The sequence below is a fragment of the Pongo pygmaeus genome, chromosome 16 (assembly GCF_028885625.2).
Source record: "Pongo pygmaeus isolate AG05252 chromosome 16, NHGRI_mPonPyg2-v2.0_pri, whole genome shotgun sequence".
Taxonomy (NCBI): Eukaryota; Metazoa; Chordata; class Mammalia; order Primates; family Hominidae; genus Pongo; species Pongo pygmaeus.
The window spans coordinates 89,140,741-89,162,533 of record NC_072389.2 but is presented as its reverse complement, the minus strand read 5'-3'; the positions used below and the strand labels follow the sequence as shown (position 1 = coordinate 89,162,533).

General features: G+C 42.5%; 1 protein-coding gene across 7 annotated transcripts in view; it reads left to right on the top strand.

Moving 5' to 3' along the window:
- SH3GL3 (SH3 domain containing GRB2 like 3, endophilin A3) overlaps positions 1 to 21,793 on the top strand; it is a 169,468-nt gene that overhangs the window by 24,480 nt on the left and 123,195 nt on the right. The window contains exon 1 of one of the 7 annotated variants that reach the window (XM_054451687.2): positions 12,396 to 12,693. The exons of 5 other annotated variants lie outside the window; for them this stretch is intronic. In XM_054451687.2, the coding sequence (XP_054307662.1) occupies positions 12,625 to 12,693 (69 nt within the window). In that variant the 5' untranslated portion in view covers positions 12,396 to 12,624. Of the gene's footprint in view, positions 1 to 12,395; positions 12,694 to 21,793 lie in introns of those variants that run through there. One more of the 7 variants, XM_054451689.2, reaches the window with a different exon arrangement.

Here is a 21,793-nt window from a genome sequence, read left to right as displayed (position 1 = left end):
AGATCATGGCAGGGGCTGAATCTACGGGAGGGCAACTGTTAGATTTCCTCTGAGCAGGGAGAAGGTGTACATGAGTCATAGTTACATCTAAGCACAGAGATTTGGGATTCAGCCAGGATTGCAGAGGAGGAGATAGTGTCTTTCTGCAAGTAATATGAAGAGCACAGTGGAACTGGAAGCCCCAGCCAGGTTGGGAGAGCTGAGTCTGGTTGGCTGTCTGCACTGGCACTTGCTGGGGACTTTGGGGAAATGTCTTTCAGTGCCTCAGTTTTCTTACCTGCAAATTGGAGTTAATACCTCAAAGGGCTGATGGGTTTGTGCCGCTTACAAAGTATTTGGCTCAATTCTAACTTGTAATGTTGTGCTGAAGCTTAGAAATTATGTATCTCAAGTGCTTTATACATGATATATGGTTTAATTAATGGGAGCTTTAGTATAGTAATCATTTAGCATACTGGTTAAGAGTTTGAGTTCAGAATCGGAGAGACCTGGCTGGAGTCCCAGCTCAGCCATTTTGGTAGCTGTGTGATGATCAACGAGTCACATATCCTATGTAAGCCTCACTCTCCTCTTCCGTATACTAGGGTAAAGAACAGCTCCAACATGGTGGACTCAACTTTGGGGATTAAATGAGCTAATGCACATGAGGTGCTCAGCACAGGGCTTGGCCCATAATAAATGTATAATAAATGCTAGCTGATAACTTTCTCCACTGACCTCCTGCCTTGAACAGAAGATGAAATTCTGCTTCTTAAAACCAAATGTTACAAGCTTCATCCTTATAAACCAACTGCCTTTAGAAATGTCCTCTTTCTACTCTTCTCTGGGTCCCTAGGGAGCAGAATGCCTGCTTGGGTGATAACTTATGTCTCTCAAATCCTCTCTACCCCTCCATGATATCACACATTTCTGTCGTACAGCATGTACTAAGGTCTGCACTTAATTTATGATGTAAGGGCCAGGTACATATTTTCAGGACCCTTCAAAGGCTGAGTATATTTGGGATTGACTCTGAAGGGGGAATCCCGTGTTGTTTCGTTCATACAGTAGGTATAGCCTGATGGTTAGAGTGTGGGTTAGTATAACTGGGCTGCGTAGCTTGTTTTCTTGGTTTGCACTGCACTGTAAGCAGACCTCGATTTATGTAGAGGTAGAGTGTGTGTGTGTGTGTGTGTGTGTGTGTGTGGTGTTGATGTTGTTGTTCTTGCAGTGATCCCAGGAAAACTAGCAGGGGAGTAGGGAGAGTGACGGGGAGGAGACGGAAGCCAATCAAGGTGCACTATTAATCAAGTTAGTTACCGTGGATGGTAACTGGAGCTCATTCTTCCTAGGGAACTCTCACAGACAGCATAGAAGCCACCTGAGAGTTATCCCAGCAAAGGCAGGAAGCTGGGGGATTTATCCACCAACTGCCCTGCCCATCATTGGCTGAGGACTGTTTCTGGGACGTTAACTCTCTGGCACTTCCAATTTGCCTGGCACATGGGCTAATGTTGTTCCTTTGGTTGGGAGTAAAAAGGCCTCCAGACTGAAAGTTGCACGTATTTGTAGTAACAGACTTCATCTTGTAGAATTGAGTCCTGGGGGCCATCAGTGGGGCACTGACAGCATCTGCTCTCCTGTCTAAGGTGGAAGGCTGTCTCTGCCACCTACCAGCTTTGTGATCTTGGCCACACTACTTATTATGCCGAGTTTCCTCATCTGTAAATGAAGATAATAATAATACCTCCTTCCCAGACTTGTGATGGGAATGAATTGAACTGATCTGTGTAGGGCACTTGGTAGAATGCTTGCCATGTCGTAATTGCTAAATAAATGCTAACTTTTATTATTTTGTGATTATTCATTGAGTTTCTTCAGGTTCTTTTTCAGTGTAATAAAATTCACCGTGTTTATTGTGATATAAGATGAAGATTCTTTGGATGGAAACTAATTAGTTGTTTCTTTGGGCATCAAATTATTTCACCAATTTTTATTTATTTGAAAACTGTTACAACAAAAATGCAATCTATTTTAGGGTTAAAAAAATCCTCTTTAATTCTGTCACCCTTCAATTATTACTTGTATTTTTTTGTTCCTTTGGAGTCTGTTGATATAAATTCATATTTCTACACTGTTATAATAAATAATGGCAAAACTCAATTTTTACCACTGTTTGTTCTAAAAATAAAATAGCAACCCTGTACCCAGCATACTTTACAGGTTTTATAAAGTTCTCACAGTTTATGAAGAAGATGCTGCCATCCCAGTTTTATAGATGAGAAAACTGAGGCGCGCAGACATTATGCAACTCTTTTCAAATCACACAGTTGTTACCTTGTGGGGCCAGCGTGAGCCTGGGAGGATTGCAAGGCTTGGGCCTCCCCTCTGCTCTGTGTTTCTCATGGTGGCTGAGGTGGAATACAGCTTGGAAGTTCAGCCAGCCCTTAGTATCCATGGGTTCCACATTTGTAGAGTCAACCAAAAGAAGGTCAGAAAAATTTGAGAAAAACACCAAAACATCTGGATTGAACATGTACAGACTTTTTCTTGTTATCATTCCCTAAACAATACAGAATAGCAACTATTTATATAGCATTTACATTATATTAGTTATTATAAGTAATCTGGAGACAATTTAAAGTGCTGTACATGCAAAAATGTGCATAGATTATATGCAAATATGACTCCATTTTACATCAGAGGCTTGACCATTCAAGGATTTGTGTATCCCGTGGGAGTCCTGGAACCAATCCCCCATGGATACCCAGGGGTAGCTGTACATTTATTGGTGCGTGCCTTCTTGCCTGGTGCCTGTTTGTTCTTTTTGGATTAAGAGAAGTAATTCCTGGCTGGGCACGGTGGCTTACACCTGTAATCCCAGCACTTTGGGAGGCCGAGGCGGGCGGATCACCTGAGGTTAGGAGTTTGAGACCAGGCTGGCCAACGTGGCGAAACTCCCTCCCTACTGAAAATACAAAAATTAGTGGGTGTGATGGCAGCCACCTGTAATCCCAGCTAGTCAGAAGGCTGAAGCAGGAGAATCGCTTGAACCCAGGAGGCGGAGGTTTCTGTGAGCCGAGATCGTGCCACTGCACTCCAGCCTGGGGGATAGAGAGACGTTCTGTCTCCAAAAAAAAAAAAAAAAAAAGAGAAATAATTCCTATCACAGGGAGTGGAAACATGCTGAAATAATTATTTGCTGAAATTGTTTTCCAACAGATGACTTTAGGAATCAGGAGATTTGACACTAGGACATTAGGTGGGCAATGGATTTCTAGTAATTTGTCAGCTTTGTTTTATTGAGGTGGAGCTGCATTTAAATTGCTACTTCTCCCTGCTGGTTTGGTTTAGTTCTCCTCAGAAATGGCTTACTTTATTTGTACTTGACTTGAGTTACATTAAAGCAGGCAAAAATATTTCTTAAGAGCTGAAATTTCAGGTTGGCAAAAGGAAACAATGCAATCTTTAATCATATATCTGAAAGAGCACAGTGGTGCATTATGATGGCAGAACTTCATTCCCTAACCCTGTACAAAGGTTTTTAGAGACTAAAGGATTGATCGCTTTTTTTCCTTGACAAAACACCTCTTTTGACATGTGCAGAGAAATATATAATTTGGGTTGCATTGAAAGAAAGCTACTCTTGCTATTTCTCTCTTCAAGAGGCTGTGCTCTTGGATTTAATATTTTCTACTGGAGACAGTTCTACTTGAAAGGCAAATATTACAAAAAACCACTAGAGAGGCATTGAAATCTGTTGTGGGAAGGAGTCATTTTAAATTTTCTTATTAAAAGAAGATGGCACTAAAGAGGGGGGAGTCATTTCCAATTTATTACTTAACAGAAAGATGAGCAATTTGTCCTCTCAGCAATAGTGTTTCTGTCAGATTACCTGTTTGCCATTTCCTTGCCAACACTGGGTTTTGCCATTCTTTTGAAATGTTTGCTCTTGTGATCTATTAAAAAATTTGTATATATTGATTTTATATATGTGCTGATCATTTGCATTTTTTTTGTGAATTGCCTTTTGATATTTTCCATTTTTACATTGTCATTTTTAAATTTACCTTTATATATGAAATATATTAATCCATCATCATATATCTTGTAATGGCTTATTTAGCTGATCCTTTGTGGTTGTTGCAAGCTTTTTTGTGTATTGTTTTACAGTTTGCAGTTTTCGTCACAAATTAAATCCATTTTTTGGTATATAAAGTAGGCTTTACTTTTTATATATTCTGTTCTTTTCTATACTGGTGGAAATCTTGTTATTAATGCATACTGCCTCCTCCAGGGTTTGTTTTCCAAATCTCTTTTCTTTCTACAAACATATTAATCTGTTGAGCCTTCTTAAGTTTTTTTTTTTTGATTCAAAGTTTCGCTCTTGTTGCCCTGGCTGGAGTGCAATGGCGCAATCTTGGCTCACTGCAGCCTCCACCTCCCGGATTCAAGCGATTCTCCTGCCTCAGCCTCCTGAGTAGCTGGGATTACAGGCGCGCATCACCACACCCGGCTAACTTTTTGTATTTTTAGTAGAGGCGAGGTTTCATCATGGCCAGGGTGGTCTTGAACTCCTGACCTCAGGTGATCCGCCTGCCTCAGCTTCCCAGAGTGCTGGAATTACAGGCATGAGGCACCGCGCTTGGCCGAGCCTTCTTAAGTTTTGAGAGAATTTTCTCAAGTTTGTTTTCTAAGTCTCTGATTTGGTTTCCTTTGATATGCAAGCTAGTTTTTCTATGCTATACCATTTTTAATGTGAACAGTTCCGTTCTAGGAATAGAAATCTTGATCTCAATTTGTCCTTCTTCCAGAGGGCAATGTCATCAAGAATCCAACCTGGAAATCGGAATCAGTGCACTGTTTTGACTTTTCCTTCCCTTGCCTTCTGTGAGTTTGTTTCTTATGGTCATACTTACTTTGATTTCTCCAATTGGTTCTCTTATTTTAAATGACTGAGTTTCTTCATATGTTGGATTATTTTCTCCTATGCTCTTCAAAGAAAGTGGCTTTAGTGTGTCTAGTTTAAGCAGGTGAGATATAGTCTGTTGTCAGCCCAGACAGGGTGAGAAGGGAGAGCTTCAGATTGATAGTTTAGCTTTCTCAAAGGAAGGTTGCAAATGGAGGGCTTTGCTCTAGACCAGTGCGGCCCAGTGCAAACTTTCTGTGCTGATGGAAATGTTCTTGGATCTGAGCTGCCTGGTATGATAGCCACTCACCACGCATGACTACTGAGCATTTGAAATGTGGCTAGTGCAAGTGAGATGGATTTCTAAACTTTTATTTACTTTTAATTAATTAAAACATAAATTTAAACGACCACATGTGGCCAGTGGCTATGTATTAGATAGCATGGTCATCGTGAGGACAGGATTCCTGTGTGATTTGTTTACTGTTGTGTTCCCAGCCCCAGTACTTTTCACACAGTAGACACTCAATATTCATAGAAATTAATGGCTGCAGCAAGGGGAAATCTCTGGTAGGGCTTCTTTCCTTGCTGTGCCAAGAGTTCCTTTTCTTTCTGTGGGTCTGCCCAAAGTTAGAAAAGTCACATTACCCTCATCAGTCACTACCACAAGTGCTGTTGGTAGGGGCATCTGTAGGATTCCCATCCCCATGGCCCTTTTTATGTCCTACTGTGTGTGCCAGTCTGACCAGTGAGATCAATCCATCCTTGCCTTAGGAATTCCTGCCTTTCTGCCTTTCAGAAATTTCTCAAAGCTGCTGCCAGGAAGTTGGGAGTTGTCCTAGTTTGTAAAGCTGATCTAGATAACCCCAGTTTTATAGTCCTGTGGCCATTCCAGGGAGAATGTTGGTGCTAGAGAGAAAAGAACTGAGATCTGTGTTTTGAATCAAGAGCCTATTGTCATCTTTTTGTGTTTTAATGGCTTACTATATCTTGATGCAAAAGCTTCAGTGTTTACAAGGCTCCACTACTGATTGTATCTTTCAGCAATCTCAAATGACCTTCTTTAATCCCATTTTCTGCCTTCTTCTTATACTCAGAATTATACAAATATTACCCCCTAATTTAATTTTTTCCTCACATTTGCCCTCATCTTTCAATGTAATACTATGGTGTTACTTTTAAAGGGTTTTTAAGGAGCAGGTAATTTATGTTTGAACCAATTTTGATTGTCTTTGCCTATTATTTAATGAGGAAATCTAAACCATATGTACTATTGACACAGTGGTATGTCTGGTCATCTGCCATTTCGTTTTCCTTGTTTTTTGCTTTCAGTCCTGTCTTTACATTATCATTACATTTACTTTTATCTTGTACTTTTGTTTGGATCATAGTTATGCCATTTCTAATTCTAGTAGTGGATCCTATTAAGTTTTTTAAAAATCCATATTAAATCTATATTTATGAAATTGCTGAAGTCAGTAAAAATAGTTTTTTTTTTTTCACTCTCCCTGATAGACAATCCCACATTTCTTTGTTTTGGTTGTTTTTTTGTATCTCTTTTCTTTTCTTCTATTTCCTGAGACTTTTGGCAATCTAATCTAGAACTATTCAAGTCAGCATTTCACAAATAACCTCAGTGATTTTCTTTTGTGTTTCTCTTCATAATCCTGTTATAAATTATGCATGCATTTATATTAAACTTAGTTGATGCTCAATTTGCCATTTTGAGTTCTTAGATTTTCCAACTCTCTCTGACATGAAGCACATTTTCAAGTACATTCTTCAAGAAGCATACACCATATGTTTTCTGAGACTTTGCATATTTAAAACAGTTTTTTTTGGTTGCCTTCTGTTGTGAACAACAATGTGTCTTAATATAGTAGTTTTAAAGTCACAAGTGTTTACATATTAAAATGTAGATATTGATGCATTATCTTCCAAAACCTCCTGTTGGGGGTAAATATTGAGGCCATCCTGATTTGTATTCCATTGCAGATCATCTCTCTCTCTCCTATTTTCTCACCTTTGAATTCTGATGACTCCTTATATGTCCTTGAGACTAAAAAATGTCATCAGAACATGTCTATCAGTGAATCTCTTTCCATTCATTTTGCTTAATATATGATGAACCATGCAAACTGAAATCTGTTTTCAACTGAGGAAAGTGGTTTTTTCTGGTAAGTGCTTATTTATTGTTTGGATACTATTTGTGTGGGTTTTATTTTGGGAGGAAATAGTTATACATGGGTTGGATGTTTCTTCTGTGTTCCTTCATCTGTTAATGTAGGTGCCTCAACAAATCTGGGGAAGAATAATGAAAAAGTGTTGTGTTCTTCGTGATGATTTTTGTTTTTAGGTAATTTTTTGCTCCATTTTTGAAGTATTTCTCCTCTTTTTCCATTGATTGCATTTTTTAGCACTGTAAAGTGTGTGAAGTTTATTTATTCATTTATTTTTTTGAGGTGGGGTCTTGCTCTGTTGCCCAGGCTAGAGTACAGTGGCATGATCATGGCTCCCTGCAGCCTTCACCTTCCAGGCTCAAGCAATCCTCCTGCCTCAGCCTCCCAAGTTGCTGGAACTACAGGCATATGCCACCACACCTAGCTAGTTTTTTTTTTTTTGGCATTTTTTTTTAATAGAGTCAGGGTCTGCCTATGTTGTCCAGGCTGGTCTTGAACTCCTGGGCTCAAGCCATCCTCCCGCCTTGGCCTCTCAAAGTGCAGAGATTACAGGCATGAGCCACCATGCCCGGCCAGAAGTTTACTTTTTACTGCCTATCATGTGGATTTGTTTTTTTAAATTTCTATTATGAGACATTTTATACATACAGAAAACTAAAGAGAAAAATACTATGAATACCTCTACCCCATCACATAGATTAACAGGTATTAACATTTTGCCGTCTTTGCTTTATCTTGTTTTATTCCTGAAGCATTTTAACAGACCACATAACATTTCATTCCCAATACTTCAGTATGCACATCTGAAAAATAAGGGCCTTTCTCTTAGGCCTTTCTCTAACCATGCTACCACTATCACACCTAACAATGATTTTTTATGTCCTCCAATGCCCAGCCTATATTCAAATTTCTCTAATATTCTCCAAATGTCTTTTATGGCCAGCCTGTATGAACTTGGATCTAACCGAAGACCATACATTGCATTTGATAGTTATGTCTCTTATACTGCTTTTTTAAAATTAAAATTTATATAACATAAAGTTAGCCATTTTAAGATGAATAATTCAGTGGCATTTAGTATAGTCACAGTGTTGTACAATGATCATCTCTATCTAGTTCCAAAACATTTTCGTCACCCCAAAGTAAAACTTCATACCCTTTAAGCAGTTACTCCTCATTTCCCACTCCACCCAGCTCCTGGAAATCACTAATCTATCCTCTGCCTCTGTGGATTTACTTATTCTGGATATTTTATATGAATGGAATTGTACAATATGTGACCTTTTGTGTTTTGCTTCTTTTACTTAGCACAATGTTTTTGATATTCATCCATATTGTAGCGTGTATCAGTACTTTATTCCTTTTCATGGCTGAATAATATTCCATTGTATAAATATACCATAATTTGTCTATTCATTTATCCATTGTGGACATTTGGGTTTTTCTCCCTTTTGGTTATTGGGAATAGTGTTGCAATGAATACTTACCCTAGTCAGCTCAGACTGCTATAACAAAATACTGGAAACTGGGTGGCTTAAATAACAGATGTTTATTTTTCAGTTATGGAGGCTGGGAAGATCAAGGCACTGGAAAATTTGGCTCTTGGAAAGGGCCCGCTTCCTGGCTTGCAGATGGCTACCTTCTCCCTGTGTCTTCACATGGCAGAGAGAGAGAGAGCACTCTGGCCTCTCTTTCTCTTCTTTGTAAGCACACCAGTCCCATCATGGGGTCCCTACCCTTGTCCCTCTTCTAAACCTGATAACCTCCCCAAAGCCCTGCTTCCAAATACAACCATATTAGAAGTTAGAGCTTCAACAAATGAATTTGGGAGGACATAAACATTCAGTCCATACAATACTCATGTACAAGTATTTGCATCCTGTTTTCAATTATTTGGATTACATACCCTGAGTGAAGTTGCTGGGTTATTCTTAAATGTTTTAATCTTGAAGAATTTTTAACCAGTTTACCTGTTTTTTTTTTTTTCTTTCGTGTTCCTTCTTGTTCTTTTCCTGCAATGACATCAATTTGATAACGTGACTAGTTCAGTCGTCCCATCTTTTGGCTTGGCGTGATTGTTTCCTCTTGTTCTTCAGTATGTTCCTCTGTGCCTTGCATGTCTTATAATTTGGGTACCATGTTTTTATTTTCTCTGCAGTCTCTTTTTTCCCTCAGTTTACTGTTTGATATATTTGCCTCTTCTGTTTGGTATGTGGACTATTTTGGGGGAATGTGCCCTTATTTTCTATTGGGAACCCAAAGAAGTTTCTATACTTTCCCGCAATAAATCTATGTGCAGGAATGTTTTTGCTCTTTTTTTTTTTGAGGAACTGTTTCTGTCCTCTTATGCTTCAAATTCTGGTCATAGGCATCAGACTGTTGTGTTTCTCCTTCCTTATCCATGAATAGACATAGTGTTGGCACGCGGATGTGAAACACTGGCCATTTGCAGTGTACCACTGACCCTGGCACAATGTCTCTCATATCTGAGGCAGGGGCTGAGCTGTTGGCACCACCAATGGGACATTCCTGGTCTGTGGCCCATCCCAGGAAACTCTTTTTGGCTGATAAAGTTTTTCTCTTCTCTCACTATCCATTTCTTTTTTTTCTTTCTTTTTTTAAATTTCCTTTTCTTTTCTTTTCTTTTTTTTTTTTTCTGAGACGGAGTCTTGCTCTGTCACCAGGCTGGAGTGCAGTGGCGCGATCTCAGCTCACTGCAACCTTCGCCTCCTGGGTTCAAGCAATTCCCCTGCCTCAGCCTCCCGAGTAGCTGGGATTACAGGCACATGCCACCAAGCCTGGCTAATTTTTTTTTTGTATTTTAGTAGAGATGGGGTTTCACCATGTTGGCCAAGATGGTCTCGATCTCCTGACCTTGTGATCCGCCTGCCTCGGCCTCCCAGAGTGCTGGGATTACAGGTGTGAGCCACTGTGCCCAGCCTCTTCTCTCACTATCCATTTCTGACAAATGAAAAAAATGGATGTGGGTCCTGCAGAACCTGAGGCCGGCTCTGACCAGTCTTTCATAGATGCATACACCTGCCTGCAGGCGCTGCTCCCAGGTGAGGAGGTTGCATGCCTCAGAATGCAGTTAGCCTGGGCATCTGCGCACCAGGCTGAGTTCCTGCCTAGGAGCTGATTTGTGATGAATGCAGAACTAAGGTTATTGAGGAGACCAAGAGACTTGACCTGGGAGTGCTTATGTGGTTTGGATGGGATTCCTTGAGGTTTTTGTGGAGGAGCAGTCCATGGAGTCAGGGTGTCTGTGGGTCACTGTTAGCCCATATGGTGCTCTTTGTATGAGTTAGAAAAATATGCCTCTTCCTCAACACACTTTACTTTCATGCGGGGGAAAACTCTCCTATCCTGAGTTGGTTAGAGCTGGTGATTTGACAGCCGCCTGCTGGAAAATTGTGTGATAAGTACACAAATCTGCTTCAGGAGGGTGTGCTCCCTTCCATGTGGCACAGTTGTCACCCCCTGCCCAGCTGCCTCTGCAGCCACTTTGGGTTTTGTGGCTGATGTTCACTAGCCACTGACTATACATCTGAATTTCTTCCTTTCAGTAGAAGATCCTTCTGATTTGGGCATATGGTCAACTTTTTATTTTTCATAACTGTTGCTACCCCTTCCCTCCATTTTTATTAGTTTTCATGGGGACTTAAGTGAGCATCCAGGCACTGTTGCTGATCTGCCTCCCTGACCCGGAAGACCATGTTGGCTTTTGGACAAAGATCCTGGATAGTTCTGAAGCTATGATGCTGTGCACCAGGGTTGAATGGGGGTCCTGAGAGTCCAGCATTGCTTGTGCTAGCAGCTCATAGCAGCTCAGCTTGTGTAGCAGAATGGGTGCCTTGTAATAGATAGCCATCTGCTTTTCAGTTTATGGAAGGCTTCATTTCTTCTGATGGCATTCTGACAGGCAGGTGTTACATCTTTTGTGACTCCAAGGTCATGAAGCTGGTTCTTGGGTTTGACTCTGGGAGTCATGCTCATTGATCTGCTTTTCCTCATCATATCAGTGAATACCTACATGTGAAGACAACTCAAGCTGCACAGTAAAGCTAAAGGAAGAAGGTAAAAACCACCTCAAATTTCCATGATACAGGAAAAACTGCTGTGAACCTCCACTTCCCCATCCTGGTCCCATTTCCTGTTTCCACCCTCATCCAGTTTACTTTTCCAGGGTCTTTACTGCTTCCTTTGATGGGGGTGAGGACTCTCCCTAACCACCCCACCTCCTGCGGGAACTGTTACCCCATCCATAGCCAGCATTTGATAGCCCAAGGGCAGGTATATGTATTTGCAAATGACATTATTCTTCTATAACTAAAAATGTTAAGATCCTTTTGTGTTAAATAGTCCAGTGTCCCTAGGGCACAATGCTTTTGGATTTCAGCCTGCTTCTGCTTTGTGATCTTGGGAAAGTCACTAACCCCTCTGGGCCTCTATCTCTATTTAAAAGGAAGAGGCTGAACCAAAATGCCCTTTCCAGGTGAAAGCAAGTGGGGAAGTTAGACCTATTTAGGGAATAGAGAACAGCCTGTGGGACAGGTTTGTGCCTATTGTTGGTGCAGTTTAATAGGAATTATCAGAAGCCGATAGATAGATAGATAGATAGATAGATAGATAGATAGATGATTGATAGATGATAGATAGATGACAGATAGATGATAGATTATAAATTGATGATTGATAGATCGATAGATAGATAAAAGGGAACCAAATACTGTGTCTGTGGCCTGGGCATTTTTGCCAGGCAGGGGGAATTGCATCGTTGGTGACAGAGTTGTATGGCCCACAGAGGTCAGCTAAGAGATTGGGAGAAGGTTGTTGACCTTGTGTGGGAACCAACCTCAGGGGGATGGATGAGGTTGGGGCCCCTTAGGGGTCTCCACTCTTGGCGTTTGGACTCCCCTTCTCTGTGGGTCTAAGCTGGCTTCTTTCTGCTGTGGGATTGTGTTAACACTGCCGCTTTAGTGATTTTGCATTTTTTTTTCTTTTTTTCCACTGACCCTCATTAGCAGAGGTTTTGCTCTTACACACTGCATTGTCCCAGTGACTTCTTATATGCCAGTCACTGGTGGGTAAATGCCAGAGGGACACTGAGGGCTCATCAGGAGGGCTCAGCCTCCTCTCAGAGAGGAAGCCAAGGTGGCCAGATTACAATTTGTTTTTTCTGGTAAATGTCATGGGTAGGAAATGTTATCTGTGAGTCTGAAATATCCACCAAGGTCAGAGGGTGCCCTGAAGACAAACAGGAATTGAGTGCTCATTTTCTTGGCCCTGAAGTGATGCGTTGCCTATGTGATGTCACAGTTGGCCCCCTACAACCTAGTTCAGCCTGGCACAGTATATGACGGTGGTCACTGGCTTTCTATCTGGGCAGGATAGCACCTGCACATCAGGGAAAACAGACCAAGCTCTCACAAGGGCAATATCATCCTTTGGAACTTGTTCACTTTTAATTACAGGAGCTTTTAAGTGAATAAGACCATTTGCCCAATGAGCAGTGTCATAAACATTGAGGACTCTCTTAAATCAGAAGATGAATGAATGGATGGAATCTTTGCTGGGATAATATGCAAACAAGCTAATATGTGCCTTACCTGGACCTCCCAACAGGTAATAAATGGGAAAATGTTAAGGGGGAGTAGTTGGGGAAGATCAATGAACTTGGAAAAGCCATTCTTATCAGCACAGAAGCACTGAAAGAAGGTACAGATCTTCATGGTGAAAAGTGGGAAGCCTTGTATTAGCAAGGAGTGATGATTGACAAAGACCTAAGGTCTAATGTCTAATGTGTGCTGGGGAGAGTCCAAGAATCCTGTGGGTACAGAGAAAAGTAAGACATTAGAAGTCCTTATGTATGTTTTGGAGACAGAGTCCCTAAGCTCACCTGGTCAGTAAGTGTCTCTTGAATGAGTGAATTGGACAGTGTGGACTCCATTCTGCAAAAAGCTTGATTGGAGGCAGGTGGAAAGGACCTTGGAAAATTAACCAAAATACAATGAAGCTGCTTCCTAAATACCAGTGGCTAAAGAACTTCATCTTGTCAGTTTTGTATGAAACACTTCATTGGACCGAATTGTCCTCTGAATTTGATGTTAGCATTCTTTCAAGAGTCTTGGCTTTCTTTTTTGCCTGCACTGTCTGCATTACAGTGCAGTGAGGCAGACTTTTCTTGTGAAGTAGTATAGATAAGATTTAGAGGATCTGAACACCTCTCTGCTTTGGAATTTGTGGTAGCTAAAGTGTAAATAGATTCACACATCTGACATTCAAAGTCATAAATTCACGTGGTCTTGCACTGTTCTGGTGTGCAAGTTGGTTTCAGAAGGGGCTTGGTGTTTGAAAGGTGCTGTAAGGAGTGGAAGAATCAATGCCGTCTTTAGATGTTTGTTCCAAGTCACAAGCAAACCCTGCTTGAAATCTGCTGGCAAGGCCTTTGAGTCACACAGAGCCTGACTTGTTCACTTCATGTTTGTCCAGCTTCCATGGCATGTGGAAGAAGTTGGTCGGCTTGGGAATATGCTGAATGAAGCAACATAACCAACCAACGAGAGGGGGCTCAAGCTTCTTTCAAGCCGGGCAAACCTTTAGTTGTTAGAAGCCTATACTTCCTATGTGGTGGTATAGGAAGGACACAGACTTACCTGTAGGTTTCTTGCCAAAAAATAGAATTGCGATCTGATAAGTCGTCCAACTATTTATAGAAAGTATGGGCCAGGCGTGGTGGCTCATGCCTGTAACCCCAGCACTTTGGGAGGCCTAGGCTGGCAGATCACGAGGTCAGGAGATCAAGACCATCCTGGCCAACACGGTGAAACCCTGTCTCTACTAAAAATACAAAAATTAGCTGGGTGTGGTGGCACGCACCTGTAATCCAAGCTACTCGGGAGGCTGACGCAGGAGAATTGCTTGAACCTGGGAATCAGAGGTTGCAGTGAGCCAAGATCGCCACTGTACTCCAGCCTGGTGACAGAGCAAGACTCCCTCTCAAAAAAAAAAAAAAAAAAAAAAAAAAAGAAAAAAAAAGAAAGTATGGAAGATAGGGGTTCATATCAAACAACACTATGGGAATGAAATCCATCAGATTTAGAATGTGGAAATTCTAAAAGATGCCACACCACATTTCTTCAGTAAATACATGAAAAAAAAAAAAAAAGACGGGGGGAAGTGGTATTAATGAAAGAAACTTTGAAGGGACTGTGGCAGATGCAATTGATGTTCTGCCTACCTTCACTCCACTTCTACCTTTATAGCTTGCTGGAGGCTGTGTGCCAGGAACACCTGTGACCCTTTCCCCAGGGGCATTTATTCTGGCCCCAAGATTACACATGGTAAGCGGAGCAGAGTGCCCGAGAATTAATGGCCTAGAGAGTTAATGTCTCTGGAAGCAGTGCTCAGCCAAAGATGGGTGGAGAGCTGGTGGACAAATACCCCAGCTTCCTTCCCTCTATCCCCCAGAGTTGGGGAAACTCTCAGTGGTGCCCCACACTGTTTTCCAGAGTTGCCCAGAGAGACCGAGCTTCATTTGCCCCCAGCAGTAACGCATCCTTTTTTGGTGGTCCTCCCACTGTCTCACTTTCCGGCTCCCCTACCAGTTTCACTGGGGTCACCTCCCAAATAAACCATTTGCACTGAAATCATTGCCCCAGGGTCTGTTTCTGGGGGAAACCAAAGTAGGACAGGGACAAATCAATCCAGTGCAATAAGTGAAGCTTATTTCCATCTGGATTCAAACACCCATCTGTCAAAAGGCATTTATGAGTTTAATGTGGAAACATGATCATAGATGGGATATTAGATGATTTTAAATAATTGTTCTTTAATTTCTTTAGGTTTGATTATTGTTTCTTGGTTTTTTTTTTTAAAAAGAGTGCTTATCTGCTAGAGATCCATGTTGCAGTATTTACAAATGAAATGATACGATGTCTGTGATTTGCTTTAAAATAATCCAGTGGTGGTGGTGGTGGTGGTGGTGGAGGGGCACCAGGGAGGGCATCCAGGGACTATAAGGTGGGCAAAACTTTAATAACTGTTGAAGCTGGGTGATGGGGACATGGCAGTTCATTACACAGGTTTTGTGGTGTATTTAAAATCTTTCATAGTAAAATGTTAAAGAAAACAAAAAAAGCACATGTACACCTTTCTGGTCTCCCTCCTCTGAGGCAAAATTAAATGATCCTCTTCCCAGCCATCTCACCGTGACACATCGGCTCTGTCTTGGGAGATCAGTGGCTCAGCAAGTGAGTCCTTAGTGTCTCAGTTCATGGCCCTCCTCCATGCTGGTGGCCTTCACTTCCTCCATTGCATCCACCCATCCCGTAGCCAGACTGGAGCCTTTGGCATCATCCAGACCTGCTTTAACCTGAGTTCTTAAATTCCATCCTGTGAGCTCCTGCCTTGAGCGATTCCTCTGGTTCTGTTGCAGCAACTTTCCAATCTGTAACCTCCCATGCAATCATAACCCACGTGGTCTTGACTGTTAAGTACCAGAACTGCTGGGCGGGAGGGAGGGTGAGCCTGGAGACAGAGGTCAGGCCAGGTTGTGGGGCTTCTCCTGTAAAGAGTCTTCAGCAGTTCTAGTGGGATATCCAAGAGGATGTTGTGACTTTGGCCTTGGCAAAATACCCCAGGGGTGTTATAATTGGCGGGGGGCGGGGGAGGGGGCAGCCACTGGGAGAGGAAGTGCCACCATGGTTCTAAGAGGAAGAATAGAAACTTCAATTGGGAGGGATCCAATAGGGGAAGAGTGCAGTTCTCAGGGAGAGAGGGTTGGAGAAAGCTTGAGTCATTGTTAGGGCATTAGCCAAATGGCCGGGACTTTTCCAGAGGGAAGCTGGGATATAATCAGGAAACTAGGGCAGGAGCCTAATTCTGCATACTGGATGCATGGGCCAGGTTCACGTGGGTCTCCTGCCCAAGGCTTGCCACAGGTATGCCAGGCTTTGGGTGGCAGGAGGAATGGCAGAGCTCAGCCACTGGAGGGAATGAGCCTGTGCCCACGGGGCTGGTTTCTGATGGGCTCGGTCACTGGAACAGGTTGGGTGAGGGTGGCCATGGAGAACCTGCAGGCCGAAGATCTTTTATATTTGGCTTATTTATTGAGAGGTCTCAGCTCTGCACATACATAGGAATTGGTTTTATTTTTGCTAATCACTGCTTTCCACTGTGCTGAAGCAAGTTCTTCTCTCCTTCTGTGGAGTAGGACTCTTGAGGATGCTTTGACCAGGGCCATATATTTCCTGCCATGCTTAAGTTTTAAAACCTTTTTATTTCTGTATGACTTAGTCCCTTTTTTTTTTTTTTTTGAGGTGAGTCTTGCTCTGTCACCCAGGCTGGAGTGCAATGGCGCCATCTTGGCTCACTGCAACCTCTGCCTCCCGGGTTCAAGTGATTCTCCTGCCTCAGTCTCCTGAGTAGCTGGGACAACAGGCGTGTGCCACCATGTCCAGCTAATTTTTGTACTTTTAGTAGACATGGGGTTTCGCCATGTTGCCAGGCTGGTCTCGAACTCCTGGCCTCAAGTGATTCGCCTGCCTCGGCCTCCCCAGCGCGCTGGGATTACAGGTGTGACCCACCGCACCTGGCCCCTTTTTGTTGTTAAAACATCAGTTTCCAACCTGATTGACAGTTTGTCCTCAACAGCATGGGCAGAGATGAGATCCTGGCTGCTGGTAGCAGAAGAGGGTGCTGTGGTCAGGCTCTGTGCACCTCCTCCCTCTCCCTCTTCCAGATGCTCCTTCCCTTGGTGCTGGGCACAGGAAGGACAGCTGGAGAGGCTTAGTTCTATGTGTCTTCCACTTGCAGAGGGTGTATGGGGGTTCCTGGTCTTGCCGTGGTCCCCCCCGGTTCTGTCTGAAGCTGGTGTGGCACCTGTGTCTTCCTGTGGTCTCATCTGTGGTATATAATCCCACCCTCTTTTCCTGGTGCTGTTTCCCTTACCCTTGAAGCTGCCTGGACAGGCCATGGCTCCTCTCCTGCTGCTCTCCCAACCTGCACCTTCTTGTTGACTCAGGGCAACCACTGGAGTCTTCTTTCATACCCCGTGAGGGCCATAGGGAATGGTATTCCTTCACTGAAGGCAACTCTAGTCTTTGCAAGTGGTTTTCTTGGAGTCCCTCGGAATTAGCTTTGAGAAAGGGAAAGCATCCTCATCAGTTTCCCATGAGAATGTGAGGGAATAAGAAAAGTAGCTAATAGGCCAGATGTGGTGGCTCATGCCTGTAATCTCAGCATTTTGGGAGGCCGAGGCAGGCGAATCACTTGAGGTCAGGAGTTCAAGACCAGGCTGGCCAAAATGGTAAAACCCTGTCTCTACTAAAAATACAAAGAAATTAGCTAGGCGTAGTGGTGCACACCTGAAGTCCTAGCTACTTGGGAGGCTGAGGCAGGAGAATCGCTTGAACCCAGGAGGTGGAGGTTGCAGTGAGCCAAGATTGCGCCACTGCACTCCAGCCTGGGTGACAGACTGAGACTTGGTCTCAAAAGAAAAAAAAATGTTGCGCTAAACATCTTTTTCCACGTTAAGGTTGTCTGTCTGTATTTAGGAATGGACTTTCCTTATGATAGACTCCACTCTGAGATGTGAAATTTGTACATCAAAGGATCTGAACAGTTCTAAGTACAAATTTTTATATGTGTGTGTGTTTGTGTGTGTGTATGTGTAGTACAGTTTTAATTGCTCCCATGATACATAGTCATTAGAGAAAAGCCTTGTAAAAAAAAAAAAAAGGAGCAGGGAGGAGAAAGGAGGCAAAGAAACACGGATATGGATTTGTGTCTTCCATTTGTCTTGAATTGAATTTAATGTCATTAAAAAACCCATTGGCCAGGTGCAGTAGCTCGTGCCTATAATCCCAGAACTTTGGGAGGCCAGGGTGGGAGGATCACTTGAGGCCAGGAGTTGGAGACCAGCCTGGCCAACATTGCAAAACCCCCTCTCTACTAAAAATACAAAAATTAGCCAGGCGTGGTGGTGCATGTGCCTGTAGTCTCAGCTACTCGGGAGGCTGAGGTGGGAGAATTGCTTGAACCCAGGAAGTGGAGGTTGCAATGAGCTGAGATTGTGCCACTGCACTCCAGCCTGGGCAACAGAGTGAGATTATGTCTCAAAAAAAAAAAAAAAAAGAAAAAAACAAGAAAAATAGCTAATACTTACATAGTGCAGTTCTAGGAATGTTAAATATTTCAATTGATTTAATCCTTGTGATAACCATTTGGGGTAGACATTAGCCTCATTTTATGGACTAGAGTGGATATATATAGCCCTACATCACACAGTTTATAAGTTGGCAGATCCAGGACTTGAACCTTGTCTTTGTGGCTTAGGTGTTCCATGTCACTCTTGTCACGCTGAAGGGTCCTTCTTTTCCTCTCTTTATATTGATTTCCTCTCTTATATTGACTGAATGGGAGGCAGGCGAGTGGTAAGGGCAGGGGACCAGTTTTGACACCTCTTGGAAAGTTGTGCTGTAGTAGCTGGCATCATGGCTAGAAACTTGTTGGTGACTCTGACTGTGGACTATTGTGAGCTTTCAGTCATTAGCTTTGGACCTTAGCCGTGATTCCAGGTCAGGAGGAAAGTTCCACTCAACTTGCTATTTCTCATCTAGTTCAGCAGTGTTGACAGGTCTGGCTCTTTTCCTGAAGCTCTTCTCCCCAAGCTGGATATCTTAGGACTTCTTTTCCTTTCCTGCCTGCCCAGATCCCATGCAGGGCAGCTCCCTTTCTCACAGACCCCTGCAAACCCCTCCCTCCACTATCTTTCCTATGTCTTCTGCCAACCTCAAGCCCTGGAGCCCTCTAACATCTGTCTTCTCTGCTATCCAGGGGCTGCCAGGAACTGCTGGAGAAAATCTTATAATTGTTCTGGTGTTACATATTTATGGCTTCAGCTTCAAGATAAGTCACTAATCCTTTATTATGTTCTTGAATGGCTTCCTCTTCCACTCTTTGTCATGGCTCTTGAAGACCCATTACAGCCCCAAGACCCCATGGTATTAGTCCTACCTTCTTGTCCCTTGTCTTCGTGCTCTCCTTTACTGACACTTACCTTGAGGTTATCTGCTGGGACATCTAGAGCCTATTGTTCGAGGAATGTAGTCTTGCAAGCCTACTCTGGACCCGAGCAGCTGACCTCTTCTTCCATGCCCCGCTTCTTGCTATCTCTTTTACCAATAAATATGGAGGGCTGTGTAAAGCTCAGGGCCCTTGTTCACTAGAGGCAAGGTGCCCCCTGACCCCTTCTTCCATATTTTTTTGTCTCTTATCTTTATTCCCACATTCATCCTCCTTTGTTCAGTCCTCTAAGGTCCGTGCAGGTTACAATTAAGCAAGCTGGCCTCTTGTTTAAATCCTCCCCTTGACTCTGTCTCCCCTTAGGCCTCCCCTGTCTCACTCTTTTCTTCATTGCTGGACTTTTAGAAAGCATATCTCTACCCACTGCTTTCACTTCCTGATCACGTATCACTGTCAACCAATGTAATCTACTGTCCCCTCCGTCACACAATGGATCTACTTCAGTTAAGTTACCAACATCTTCCTAAAAGATGAATCCAGCAGGTATTTGTGTCTTTATTTTTGACAACTCTGCTCTGTTGTGCCTTTTGACCATCTCCTTCTGGAAACATCTTCTACTATGATTCCTACCACACCACTGCTGGTTAAACTTTTAACTCTCTGTTCACTATGTTTTATTTTCCAGCCTCTCTTTCTCTGTCCAACTTTTTAAAATCAGTGATCATGAGGAGTTTGCTCTTGGTCATCTAGTCTTTTCACTCAGTTCATGTTTCGTGTATGATACCATGACTCTCATGATAACCCATGTGATCACCTGTTCATAATTCCTGTCCTGACAGTTCTCTTGAGCTTTAGGCAGCCTATCTGGACAGCTCTACTTGGACACCCCTATACACCTCAAATTAGTTTTCAAAAAATATATACTTTAAATCCATCCAAACATTTTCATCACTCCAATTTACTAGAAACTATAAAACCAACCTTCATCTTTGGGCATAGCACTCTGGAGCTGATTACCTCTGCTTCAATCCTGACTCCTCTCTTGATTAGCTGGGTGAGCTTGGGCAAGTAATCCACCTTCCATGTGTCTTAGTTTCTGGAAATTAAGCATATCTTCCTTAAAGGATGGACATGAAGATAAAATTAGATAATAAAGGCAAAGCTCTTGGCAAAGGGCTCAATATGTAGTAACTTCCACCAAATGCTGTGTTTTGTTATTGTTGCCATTATTCTATTCATCATTCATTCAACACTTCTGAGTATCCTCAGTGATTCACTTGGCATTGTGCTAGGGACTCACTCCACACCCTTATCTCTCTACATTCTGTAGATTTTTACCTCTTAAGTGCTCTAAGATCTGTCAATCTCTCTGCACCACCATCACTCCTCAGGGTGGGGCCATATTACTTATTATCTACGTTGCCACCTCTCCCACCTATTTTCTTTCCCGCTCCAGGCCATCTTCCTCACTGTGGCCAAAGGGATCTTCCTAAAACAGGAATGGTCACCCCCTACTGAAAATCCTTCAGTGGCCCTTCAGTATAAACTTGTACTGCTTCCCATGTTGTCAAGCCCTTGTGTCTGCTGGCCTAGCTCTAGCCATCTGGAGCTACTTGGAAGTTTCCACACTATGCCCTGTTGGGTTATCCCTTTGGACCAGGTCCATGTTCTTCCTTCTGCTGAAATAAGCTTCTCCTCCACCTCCTTCTATTGTCCTCCTGGTGTTTTGCTTTCTCTTTCTTTAAGATTCTGTTGAAGCATTACCTGCTGCTGTAAAAATTTTAGGAATTTTTACCCCCGTTTCCTTCCTCTTCCCCCACTGCTGAGGTGGGGAATGGGTTGCTTTGTTCTCTGTGTTCTTACAGCATTTTATACATATCTTGCCTCTCATGATCAGGGACTCTCACTTTCTTACCCCTAGGTTTTTTAATGTCTAAGGCCCAGAAAAGGAGGTTTACAGTTAGCAGTATTTTGTTAAATACTTAACTCATTAAAGTCATAAATGTAAAACTGATTCTACATTAAACTTTAAAAAATGACTTAAGAATCTTAGAAATTCATTCGTAAATCTGATATTTATGTTAAAATGAAAGGCACTCCAGCCTGGGCGACAGAGACTCCGTCTCAAAAAAAAAAAAAAAAAAAATCAAAGGCACTTATCTTTGAACAGTGTTTAATTTATAAATTTAACCAATTAAATCCCTCGATTAATACTATTTATAAATTCTGTTAATTTCCCTTAAACATTTTAAAGTGTAGTCATACGTGTAATCATATGTTGAATTAGTCATCCAGTTCTCACAGAGATCCAAATCTGGTCGAAGAAACAAATGTCATTCACTAAATAAATGTTTACTGAGTGCCTAGCATGTGTGGTAACTGCTCCAGGCTTGGAGACTCAGTGATTAATAGTCAATGAAATGACCACTGAATGGTAAATACTGAGAATTGTGCCAACTGTAAACCTGAGTAAATTATTATTAGTGTTTTAACTAGTGTCACTGCAACCTGAGTAAAGTATATAAAATCCTATCAGTACACAGGACCTTAGAACAAACAAATACACAACAATTACACAGTAGGGCCTGGCCACAGAATGAGGAGATCTGAATAAAATCCTGGAAGATGACACTAGAACCCAAGAGCCTCGCAACTCCCTGACATTTAAAAGCTGCATTATTTCAGGAAAAGGTACCCG